The 12,591-nt window shown below is 40.0% G+C and overlaps 1 protein-coding gene across 4 annotated transcripts in view; it reads right to left on the bottom strand.

Annotated features, from left to right (window-relative positions):
• The window catches only part of phkb (phosphorylase kinase, beta), a 113,109-nt gene that overhangs the window by 17,910 nt on the left and 82,608 nt on the right, over nucleotides 1-12,591 (bottom strand). For all 4 annotated transcript variants that reach the window (XM_061042460.1, XM_061042452.1, XM_061042444.1 and 1 more), the window contains 3 exons: nucleotides 4,692-4,775; nucleotides 3,754-3,858; nucleotides 463-545 (listed from right to left, as the gene is read on the bottom strand). In XM_061042460.1, the coding sequence (XP_060898443.1) occupies nucleotides 463-545; nucleotides 3,754-3,858; nucleotides 4,692-4,775 (272 nt within the window). The remainder of the gene's footprint in view (nucleotides 1-462; nucleotides 546-3,753; nucleotides 3,859-4,691; nucleotides 4,776-12,591) is intronic.

Below are 12,591 nucleotides of genomic sequence, written 5' to 3'. Positions count from 1 at the left end.
TGACTATTGAGCGTTTTTTTATGAGAGTCCATTGACTCATTCCACATGCTGCAGCGTGGCTGTTTAAGTGTTGTAGCACTTCTCACATATGGCTTCTTGGATAATGATTAATGCTGCTGTAATCAGCCCACCAGTCAGGCTTTAGTGAAACAAACGAGAAACATTATCAGCCTATCAGCAAGCAAATACAGATGCACCTCCAGCTGTAGTGATGGATAGTACAGAGAGAAGGGAGGAGAGCTAGGGAGGGCAGAGTCAGAAAGGTGGGATTAGAGAAATTAACCCCACTGCATTGTGACTGTCGGGACATTTTGAATGAGATCCAAAGTTGGTGTCAGACAGAAAAAAAGAGAGAAGGAGGATGATGTTTGGAGACCCAGGAGGGAGAAGAATGAAATAAGAAAGAGAGCAGGGAGACCGAAAGAAAATGATTAAAGAGCTAGTATAGAGTGTGTGTTTTACTTTATGTTATCCTCACGGATGAGAACCAGGAAGAGAGGACGTCCCTGCATCTTCCAGCACTGTTTGATGAACTGCAGGGCGTTCTGCAAACACACGCACACACACACACACGCGCACACACACAAATGGACAAAAAAAAACACGTCAGTATAGTATAAAACGGCTTGAATTGGTTTCAGTCTCCACTATGTTACATTTCTAAAGTTTTGTCTCCTCAGCCCTCAAACTGATCAAAGTTAATATCGTAAAAATTAATTTATGTTGCAAATATAAAAATATTGCAGATATGCTTGGAGGATTTCACAGCAAGCAGTGCCATTTAAAACTCATTATTTCACTGACGTTTGAATGTCTTTCAATTCAATCTGCCTCTGTTATCTTAAATTCTGCAATGTTATTTCTTCAGTCAGACTTTGCCACTGAACTTTTATTCTGTATACATAATTTAAATACACAACTGATTTGACCAACTATATATAGTAATATATACAGTACGTGTATACATAGTATAGTTTAGTATACTACACAGTTTATATAACTACCAGAAGTAGACACTCAACAACTGAAGGTTTGTTGCAGGAAACATGAAAAAACATTAGAACGAGGAAAGGTTCGGTGTTCATCAGCTGCTCCACTGTTGTGTAATATTAACTTATATAGAAAACACTGCTACCCAAAAACTGGTCAGTATTGGTGTCAGTATGTGCCCTTTCTCTGAGGATGTTTAAAACGATCAAACTAAACCTGCTGATGATCTTTTTTTTTTTTTTAAGTCAGGTTGAATGTCTGTTGGTCAGAAGATCTACAAATGTAAAGGGCAAAAGGGGAAACAGGAGAAGGATCACTTATTATTCAACACTTAGTTCAGAGTAAGTTATCTGATTGGACAAGAGACATTCTGTGAGTTCTTTGTATTATGTAGAGTTAAACTTCACTGGGACTTTTTACTTTGTGTATCCCTCCGCCTCAGTCTGGAGTTCTGAATACAATAAACATCACACAGCAGACAGTGTTGGTCTTCATTAATCAGTTCGATACCTCGGTATCACAATATACATTCTTTTACTTGTTGCATAATAAATTCAATGTAAAAATAAATGTAGTTCTACATTAAACAAGGTAGCAGATCTGTGGTTACAATGGGCACAAACCAAGTAGCAGAACTAGTAATATTTGGGTTGCTTGGCAACAATCTGGTTTTAATTAGGCTGGGGAACACATTGAGTTGGTTACACCAACAAAAATAATTAGTTTTTTATTTTTACTTGTTTTTACTACCATTTCCAAGTATAAAGAAATATATCAAACTTGAGGTTCTGATGTTGAACTGAACATCCGGACTCTTCTGATGGAATCACAGCAGCTCTGATATTCAGTCCAACATCCCTCGCTCTCGTGTGATAATGCTTCATTAATGGATGACACGGGATTGCATCTCTGGAGTTCATTAATCCCTGTCATTACACAGCTGGGTTAAATACTTGATTCTGATTGGCCAATTACAATTAGCATCCCTTCAGGGGTGAGCAAGTGCCCTCCACTCTGCGTCAGGGTCCTGCTCACGATAACCACCTGCTTACTTAACATTATCCTTTACATAATGGACACCCTGAAGGGGATCATTCTGCTCAAGAAATGGTTGCTTGCAAAAAAAAAAAAAAAAAAAAAAAAATATATATATATATATATATATATATATATATATACATTTATCACAAGTAAAAACTCAGTTTTCCAAGTGACTAATATCTGGACTTTACATGATTCACATCCCATAAAGTTTTTATTATATTATATATTATCGAGTGAATCTTGAATAGCACTCTGCAATAGAGGATATTTCTAGTCCTCATTGAGTACTTCAGCTCAGCTTTAATCAAAAAGTCGATGGTATGACAGAGGGACTCAAAAGTTGACTTCTTTGTGTATTATGGAAATAAAGTAAACAGTTGATTTAACAGCAATACCTAGTTAACCAGCCATGTCGTTGTCCCCAAATCAACATCAAGCTTTGAATTAATAACTAATTGAAATAAATAGGAAGTAAGATGATCACTATTGTGACGCACCCCCTCTCATGTTTGTGTGACTGACCTCTGTTTTGGAGTGTCTGTGTTTGTGAGTTTTTGTGTACACTTACATTAGGGTTTTCACTATGCTAGAGGTGCTGTTCATTTGTTGTTAAGTTTGGTTAGTCAGTGTAGTTAGGTTGGTTTTATGTTCCTTTCTTTTCACCCGTTAGAAAGTCCTAATCTGGAGTCCTTCTGGTTTACTTTGTTAAAGGCTCCTCTCCTACGCCTCGTATTTATTTAACACTTAAATATAATATAAATCAAGTATATCCTCTGAAAATAACTCTGTGAGTCATGACTGTCTACAATGGGTGTAACACCCGAGTCCTACTGTCTGTGATGTTTGCAGAGTTTTCAGAGTCCTATCTTCAGTTTGTTTACATCGCCTGGACGGCAGGCTGACTCCTCCCCTCGCGTATAAAAGTTGTTTAATTGAGGGACTAGAGAGAAGAAGAATAACATACTGTACTCACTGCTTAACTGTGTTTCTAGATCACGCTCATTTCAGGTAAATTTACATGCAGTGTGAAGATACGAGCATAATAAAGATCACTAGCATTAGCATGCTAACACAACAATGCAGCGCGAGTTGTTTTGTTTTCATGCTGGTGCTCAAGGACGACATCTGCAGGATCAAAAAATCACATATAAAGCCTTTAACGATTCGAGTAGCACTTGTCGGCCCTTCCATTTTGCCTCACTGTTTCTTATGTAGCACAACTTTGCTTTGCTATTGTAATAAATAACTTTAATAAACCAACACCATCTGGTTTTTAATGTTTCTTCCTTTTCCCCCACACGAGCCGGGTCGTATCATGATCAAAAGTATCACAAAGTTCAGAGGGTAAGCTTTTGTGTACACTGGGGTAAAAAAAAATATTAATGACAGTCTCACCATCTTCTTTCCCACTTGTTTAGCTGTATCCCACTTATCAGTTATCATATCACCAAAAAAAGGTTAACAGACTGTTGTACTTGTTCGCCTGTTAGTGAGCTGTAAACCAGTCTTTGAATATTTGCTTTCAAACTTACGTTAGGTCCAGGCTCCTGTTAAACCAGAGCAGTCATTTTAAATGGTGACAGTTTTACTGAAGTACTTAAAGAGGTGTCTATTATCTAGAATTAATGGACACAATCAGAGTCAACTTTTCCACCCAGTCCATGGTGTAAATCAGTTATTTCAGCATTAGTAAGCTCCATAATTGTGACCCTGACTCACCTTAATGTCATCAATCAGCAGCATAACATCTTGGGACAAGTAGAAGTCACTTAGATCAAACACTATTGGGTAGCACACCACCGTCTTGCCCAGGATACGATAAATCTGTAGGGAGACAAACGCACAGAAGAACAAACACACACACAGACTATTGCGTTAGAAGACGGATGGCTCACAAGAAGCCACGTATACGTTACTCTGGGCCGAGTCTAAAACAAGTCATCAATCCTAAGAGAGCGGGGACACACAGAGGAAACACAACCTCTGCTAATAGCAGCTACACAAACATAAAGGACAGACACACAGGAGGTCCAAATGTCCCTTTCACACATACCAGTTGTCAAAGGGGGCAAACACACACACCTGAGCAGACACACTGATGGCTATAATGCCCTCTGGCAGTCTGCCATCTTTCCCATAAATGTTCCATTATAATATTGTCTTAGCAATGCGTCGGGAGCCGTGATTCATTTGTTTGGCAACCTCTTTGTGTGAGGAGGCTGCTACAGCTTAACTTATTCTCTGTCGTGCTGTGACCTTCATTGGGAGACACTGCAAACATCATCAGCAACACACACACAGACGAACTTTAGAAACACACACTTCCAAAGCAACATAGTATGCACCCACACGGACACACAGACTGCCTGGAAGCAGCTTAGCATATTAAAATGCAATAAGTCACTCAAATAAGAAAAAATCTATTCAGTATTCACTGATGCACACTGTTTGTCTGATAAAGAGGGGAGCACTTGGAAGTGTATATTTTCTGTTTCCAAGTTGACTTTCTGAGCTGCAGTCAGTTATACAGAGCTCAGGGAAGTTTATGCAAATCAATATGTGTGGAGGCGAGTTCATGGTCGCACATGATCTATTCAGCAGGTCAACGTGTGTGCTTCATTCCTGAAGTATATGCATGTGTGTGTAGGTGTGTTTACCTTGCAGGTCCCAATGCAGCCAACTGGCCTCTCTGGACGCCCACTCAATCCCAGTTTCTTATTGATGGCAAGGAAACGGTATGCCTGCAGAGAGAGCACAACATCCACATGATGCACATATTTTTACTGCTATTCTTCTGTTTCCAGAGAAAAACTACAATCTACATCTCAATCGGTGCATGTTTCAGTGATTGTATGAGATTAAAACCATCACATTCGATTTGAAATGTCACGCCGCACAGTGCCATTCCACATCGTAATGAAAGTGTGACTCCATCATCTGTCAGTCCCACGGAGACATTTGTGCCGCTGCGACTCATAAGCTGAAATTACCTCCATATGGCAACACCACCTACTGATATTAGCTGCGTGTAAAGTTATGAGACATGTTGATAATGAAAGGTCCCTGTGCTGCCATCAGCGACATGCTTAGTGGACCGAAGCACACCCATGGGTCCTGGAGCTGATAATACTGCTGTGCTGACAGTCAGGGACCCATAAAGAGAGACACTGATACCTTGCTGAGCTCTCATTAGGATAAATAAACAACAGCATGTTGTTCAGTGTTTTCCCTGTGAGACACTTAGCAAATCTAACACTACTAAAATCATGAATATTGAAACATAGCTAGTGATACTTGACCCTACATGCCCCGAGAAGTTGAGATACTTGTCATGCTTCCCATGCTAGCAAATATGCAGGGAAATTACTTTTTACACTCTTTTATTGAGACATGCTACACACACATAGGCTGAATGACACGCACAAACAGGATTCTATGGACATGCACTAAGTGAGGGGCTGCACATGAAAGAGTCCAAGCAGTTGGGGGTTCAGTGCCTTGCTGAATGGCACATCTGCAGAGCTCAGGAAGTGAACGGCATCTGTTTAGCTCCCAGACTAGGTCCGCACCAGGACTCGATCTAGCAACCCTCCAGTTCTCACCCCAAGTTCAGACAGACTGAGCTACTGCCGCCCTAAGGAGTTAGCAAGGATAGCAGTGGCAGATTTATAACTTTACTTTTCTACATTTTCGGAAAGACCGGTCTTTAATGTTTGTCTTCATGACAAAAGCAGGTTTGTCAAAGTATAGGTGTTGATTTTGTTCAGCATTTGACAACTGCTGCTAAATGATTAACCCATCTGGTGCTACCTAGCTATGTAGCGCTAACAACATGGTGTGGCTGTTTTAAAATGTGTTTGCCAGTAGACTTAATGTGCCTCAAGCTGATTTAGTAAAGAAAAGGATAAGGAAATAGCGTTGAACTTGTATCCCATGCTAAAGCTAGTAAGCGCTAAACTTAAAGCTAATTGTAATCAGTACTTCATGGATGATTTGAATTCTTAGTAAGGAAACTAGAATGATTTAGCAAACAGCACCAGGGTTTGATTCATGCTTTATCACTTGTGTTTTTAATACTTTATTTTACTTCAACAAGAGTAACCTATAGGTTTGGAAATCAATGATCAAATCAGATCTGTGGAGGGCCCATTCACTGGGTCTTTTAGCACAGCCGCCTGGACATGGGGGAGATGTCAAAAGTACACATTATTGATTGATTTAGCTTTTCTGAAGCTTCAGACATTCTAGCATTCTTAAGTATGGAGGAAAGGTGATTAAATCGTGTCTGATCCGTCCCATATTCTTCACTCAGAGTTTCAGCTTTTGCCCTCTGGGAGAAGATTCAGGCTTCCTCTGACCACGCTGAACTGTTGTAAACATTGATTTGAGCCTATCTGTGAAAATGAGGGGCTGTGCAATGTGTCAATATATCGCTGCTGTCAGAAGGTGTTCATTTATGTGGATATTGTCACATGAAGTTGCTAATGTTTTAGGATGTATCGTTATGTGTTTGGTATGATCTCTATTTATGTTATTCTCTTTGTAACTGCAGGACAGAGTCCAAGACAAATTTACCAATGGGGACATTAAAGTGTCTTCTATCTTTTTTCTGTGGTATATATCTCTACTTTCCCATTTAAAAAATGGTTCCAATCCTTAATTCACTACAAGGATTACTTTGGACTGGAGGTTGGAATAGGTCCCTCGTTTTTAAACCTCAGAGTAAGTGGTTTCTTTCTGGTCATGCTTAATCTGTCCACACACTGTTGACAAGCCTCTCTGCATCACTACAGCAGAAATATTGTAGTTTAATCACGTCAGAAGTCTCAAGACTCAGCCTGGTCCGGCAGTCTCAAGGTGAAAACCCTGAGTCAAGTCTGATCTCGAGTATAAAGCAACTTTATGAGCTGAGAAATGTTAACATCAGCAGTGCAGGATGTCCAGAGCACAGAGGCTAGAAGAGGGCTCGATATTAATGCTCAACTCAGACAAAGTTTGGCTGTAGAGGATGTGCGTGCAGTAGCTAAGGTCAAGTAATACAATTAATTGGCAGACTGAAATTCTGTGGTGTCAGAGATGCCGGATAAAGTAAAAATCATACAAGGTTCAATTCAGCTTTATGGCACTTAATAAGCCTGAACTCTAAGGCAAGCTGTACAGTATCAAACACTATTAGCGATGTTTCCACTGTACAGTATCAAACACTATTAGCGATGTTTCCACCTAACGTAACCAAGACTTTCAGTCTAAGAAACTACTTCAAGGTACTAAAAGGTTATTTGTTGTCTTCTTTAATATTAAACTTGTTGGTCTGCTGACACGGAAAAAAGATTCTAAATGCTGCAAGTACTTGACCAAAAGTAAAAGTTCAGTTCATATCTAAAAGTCCCTGTACTTTGGCAGGAACATTTGGGAGGTTAAAAGAGTCTCAGGCATTGTATTCAGGCCTTGGTCCCAAAGGTAGAAACTGGTTCCTCCATAAGTTCATAGTACCCGAGAAAATGTTTCATTTTAGGTCTTTTGCAATGAATGTGCCACTTGTAATATGTTGCATAAGTGCACCCTTAGAAAAAGCAAGAAGCATAAACAAGAATTCTGAATATATAGCAGGTGCTGCTGTGATTACTGAGACTTAGATCAAAGGGCTCCCCAGTTGGTCAAAACAAAGCAGAGGAATAGGTCATGGCCTCCCCTGCAGCCATCTCTGAAATGCATTTAGAGACGGGAGCGAGGGCAATACTGGAGCTCCAGCCGATCAGTTTCCAGAACGTTTCTTTGGTGCTTCAGATAAAAGCTTCTCACCGCTGTGTCGCCTGCTGTCAAAACGTCACGATACAAAGATGGAGAGAGAAAGAAGATGGGCATTGATTCCTCTAGCTCTTTTAGCTCTGAGCCCACACACCACCACATGAATTTGCAGTATTTTGTAGCTGTGTTGATTTGCAATTCTTCTGTGCCTGGACGGGGGAAAGATCACTAATACCCTTTGTCACAGCTTGTCAATTCTAAATTTAAACAGCTCCCAATCCGCTCTATCATGAAACATCATCAGTGCACCCACACACACTCTGCAGGAAATCTGCCTATCAAGCCCTCCATGCCGCATTCTTCCATCTCAAACCAAATGCAATTCACAATGTCAACCAAAAGGTGGTGCTCTGCTACTCCAGTCTTCTTCCTAACTGCTTAGAAAAAGATGAGCTGAACACACAACAGGGTTGGACCAATTTAAATATATAACACTTAGAGAGGAAAAGCAGAGTGTTTTTTTTATTTTTTTAAAAAAGAGAGAAATGTTAATTGAGAGTAAGTGGCATAGCAAATCACTGCTCTGACAACTAAAGATGAGACCTGGAGAGTAAAAGCCGAGGGAGGTTGGAGGAACCTCTGCACCCAACTCTTCCTCTGTACAGAATACCAATGAAGAAGGACAACACGCTGCAGCCTATCAAAGCATCCTTTCATTCCCTCACATTTCCACCGACCGCAGCACAAACAGAAAGCCTGACAGGTGGGAGAGATAATAAGATCTGTGTTAAAACGTTATATTTTACACGTCTGCAGTGGCTCCAGAGTTTAAGACTATTAACAGACAAACTGCAAAACTTTAAATTCACTTAATGGACGTTTCACGATTTGATAGGAGCTCAGACAAGACTGGGTTGCTGTACAGTTTCAGAGCTGCTGTCCCATATAATGTAAGTGTAAGTGTCGGTGTCACATAAACCTTGCAGTACAGATTTAGTTTCACAGCAGAATCTGTCATATAAAAGGGACTTATAGTGCAGGTAGGGGTTCAGCATCTTGCCAGACAGCTGAAAATCATTTTGTAAGAGGTCCCTGTGCTGCCATCAGCTTTTTGAGTTTTGGAAAGAGGCCCTCAGGTTCTGAAAGCGTTTACTTTACAATCAGATAAACGTCTTCATAGGATATCAGTGCATTTCTTGTGCTTCAATAATCATAAAACTAATTGTTGGTTCTTGCAGTTTTTTTTCCTGTGAAGAAACCCTTTACTTTGTTTGTACTTAATTTCATAATTGCAAGATTTGGACTATAAATAAACTCAGATACTTTATGTCTGACCAAAGCAAAGCAAGTCCACAGTAAGACACCCACATATATTTTGGCCTATTGCTTTGAATATAACAGCAACTTCCTGCTACCCGTTTGTGTGTATGAGGCTCGTTCTTTTTCAATTATTGCTTACAGGCTGCAGAATGAGTAATGTTCAGTAATTTAACTGGATGTCTATAAGGTTATTGCCTACAATGACTTTTGACCTTTGCTGCTCCTTTGCTTTGCTGTTTTGTGTCCAATTTGATTGGTTGGTTTGATATATCTCAAACCAGAATGCATATGTTGAAATTATTTGACAAAATATAATAAGTTTGTGCTTAATGAGGACAATTTGAAAAATGAAAGAGAGGACTGTAACAACCATTTGAATGTATTTATCTAATAGGGACAATGCAATTTAACATAGAAACTGATTATATATATATATATATATATATTGTTTGCACGCGTTTTTCTTTAATCCTCACATGATCTTGTAGTTCTCCTGTGATCTTGTGAACCTGGGAGTACAGCTGCTCATGGCTGCGCTCACGCTCACAAATAAAATGTTGTTATTATGGCCAACAGGAATAATTGACAATAATAATATAATGAGACCCGGGTAAGATGATTCTAGTATGTGTTTTTGAAGACCTGCAATCTTATTCCGTAGCTTGCCTTGAGGGCCTCCTTTACTCCAGGTGTGGCTTTAAACTGCAACATGTTAGGAGAATGAAAGTCTTTATAAAAAACCAAAATGTCGTCAACATCGACTATCAGATGTGAAAAGCGAGAGAGAGGCTTTAAGAAGAATGCTATTTTTGGGAAGAGCTTTGATTTGCGACGGGATAAGCTTCAGGGTGTACGGGTGGGAATAACACATTGCAAAATGTAATTGCCACTCTCCCATCATCAGGCAGCTGTTGTCAACACAATCAAACGGCTGCTGGGGGCGAGGTGAGGTGAGCAAATGCAGCCTGCAGCAGCGGAGATGGTGGTGACTCTGAGATAAACAGATTTCTGTCGAGGAAGAAACGTCTGTCTGAGCTTTCAGATTTAATATTCAGCACAACGCCCCGCTCTGACTCACAACTGCACATCCATTTGAGGCTGAGTATACCGCGCTGCAGAGAGAGAGGTGAGAGAGAGGAGAGGAAAGAAAAGTTACAGGTATGACAGTTCAAAGGCAGATGATGGACCTGGAGGGGAGAGTTGTTTGGACATAATGGGGGCGGGCAGGACTGAGGCCCAGAGGACAGAGTGGGGTTAGAGAAACGGATGAGACGGATAGCCGGTCTCTTCAGATCCCCAGAGTGATTACAGGAAAGGAAAAAAAAATTGTTTGTTTTGAAGAAGGTGGCATGAAGAATAGTCGCCACATGACAGACATGACAGATGAGGAACAGAGGCGAGGGAAGGGAGCAAGGTTTGATTGACAGATGTGACAAAGGAGAGAGAGAGAAGACTTCAAACAGTACCCATGCAGACGAGGGACAGCGGAGAGGGGAGAGCAGGCTTTGAGTGACGGACACGATGGGAGTGAAACAAGTTTGGAGGGGAGGTGGTGGCTGGTGTCATGAATATGACAGAACACAAGGTGTAATCTGCTGCAGATAAAAGAAACAGAGTGGACAGGATGGAAACAGCAGATAGCAGTGGAAGTGTTCTATAGTCTTTCAAATCTATTTTCCTGTAACCAACCTCTGCAATGAATCAAGTCTCATCACAGGTGAGATGTCCATTATTAGGGTATCTTTACTTCTGTATTGAAGTTGAAAATTAATACATCTGATAATGGATTTGAAAAAAATTGGACACGCAGATTCACATTTTCTACCTCTCGTAACCCTGCCCCTTAAAAAAAAAAACTTTACAATAAAAGAAACAGAAGGATTTCAAGGACGTCTTATCCTTTTACAAAACTTTTGATGTTAGACTTTTAAGAACAGCAATAGTGCTAAAATTAAATAGTTCCTTTTGTACCATCTCTAAGCAAGAGTCAGGGTCACTCTTCTTTACACCAATATATCAGACCCATTGAAAGCCAAAGCAGCCTGATTAGCTAATAGGAACTGGAGGAAAGAAAATAGCTTAAGTTACTGATTAGCAATAACGCTTGAAGAATGTAGATTTAATTATACAGAGTCAGAGCGTAATGCAATGTCGTCTGTAATACTCAATCACTGAGGAGGGAAATGAAAACAGTGCTACAATTTGTAACCAAGTATTTTAAAGGCTTTATAAGCCTCCAGCAGATGTCGCTCTTGAGCACCAGCATGAAACCAAAACAACTTGCGCTGCATTGTTGTGTTAGCATGCTAATGCTAGTGATCTTTATTATGCTCGTATCTTCACACTGCAAGTAAATTTACCTGAAATGAGCGTGATCTAGAAACACAGTTAAGCAGTGAGTACAGTATGTGATTCTTCTTTTCTCTAGTCCCTCAATTAAACAACTCTTATACACGAGGGGAGGAGTCAGCCGGCCGTCCAGGCGATGTAAACAAACTGAAGATAGGACTCTGAAAACTCTGAAAACATCACAGACAGTGGGACTCGGGTGTTACACCCATTGTAGACAGTCATGACTCACAGAGTTATTTTCAGAGGATATATTGGATTTATTATATTTAAGTGTGAAAAATCACATATAAAGCCTTTAATGCAAAGAAAGGGACAATAACTAACTTAAAACATAAGATTTGATCATGTAAGAGGGTTATTCTGGAGCCCTTTGTCTGCTATAGAGGAAGAAACATATTGATAAACTTGATAAATGTTGTCGGCCTGTTTGTGTCCATTCTGACCTTAACTAAGAATCTTACATTTTAAACACTTCCTGTTGAAGCCTCACGTCTTACTGCCTGTGTCCACTTCTGTTGCCTTAAAGATTATTTTATTGTTCGGATCTTTCTAAAAGTTTCTGATATTGGCTGTATTGTCCAACCACACATCAGATTTTTGCCTTTTTGTGTGTTTTGCTCGAAGACAGATTTCACAATAGACAGCTTCATGCAACACAAAGCCAAAGAAAGAGATGCATTGTGTTCCCCTCCTGTGAGGGGGAACTTAAAAACACAATGTGAGAATAAGGTTGAAAAGGCTTTCTAGTTTATATTTCTTTTCTTTGCTATAGGAGGCGTTAGTATCATAAGGCTGACACCTCAGCTTATTGACAAGCAGTCACGTATTTTCAAAGATCTAAAATAGGCTGTTTCCAAGGTTGAGCAGAGTTTGCTTGGATCTCAGATTTCCCTCCATCTACAGCTTACAGCCCTTATATATTCTCTTTGAGAGCTCCAGCAACTCATCAGCTTGTTTTTTTAACCTCATCTGCAGCTTTATGAGTCTTTGGATGTTGAAGATGCAGCTTTGTCAAAAAAAAAAGTTTCATAACAAAGTCTGTATTAACCAAGAATGTCACATATCAACATCCGGGATATCTTTCATCACCTATATGATTGTCTAACAACAATCTTGGAAGTGGCTCAGCTCCATGCA

This window comes from Labrus mixtus, chromosome 1, assembly GCF_963584025.1.
Source record: "Labrus mixtus chromosome 1, fLabMix1.1, whole genome shotgun sequence".
Taxonomy (NCBI): domain Eukaryota; kingdom Metazoa; phylum Chordata; class Actinopteri; order Labriformes; family Labridae; genus Labrus; species Labrus mixtus.
This window is presented reverse-complemented; position numbering and strand designations above follow the sequence as displayed.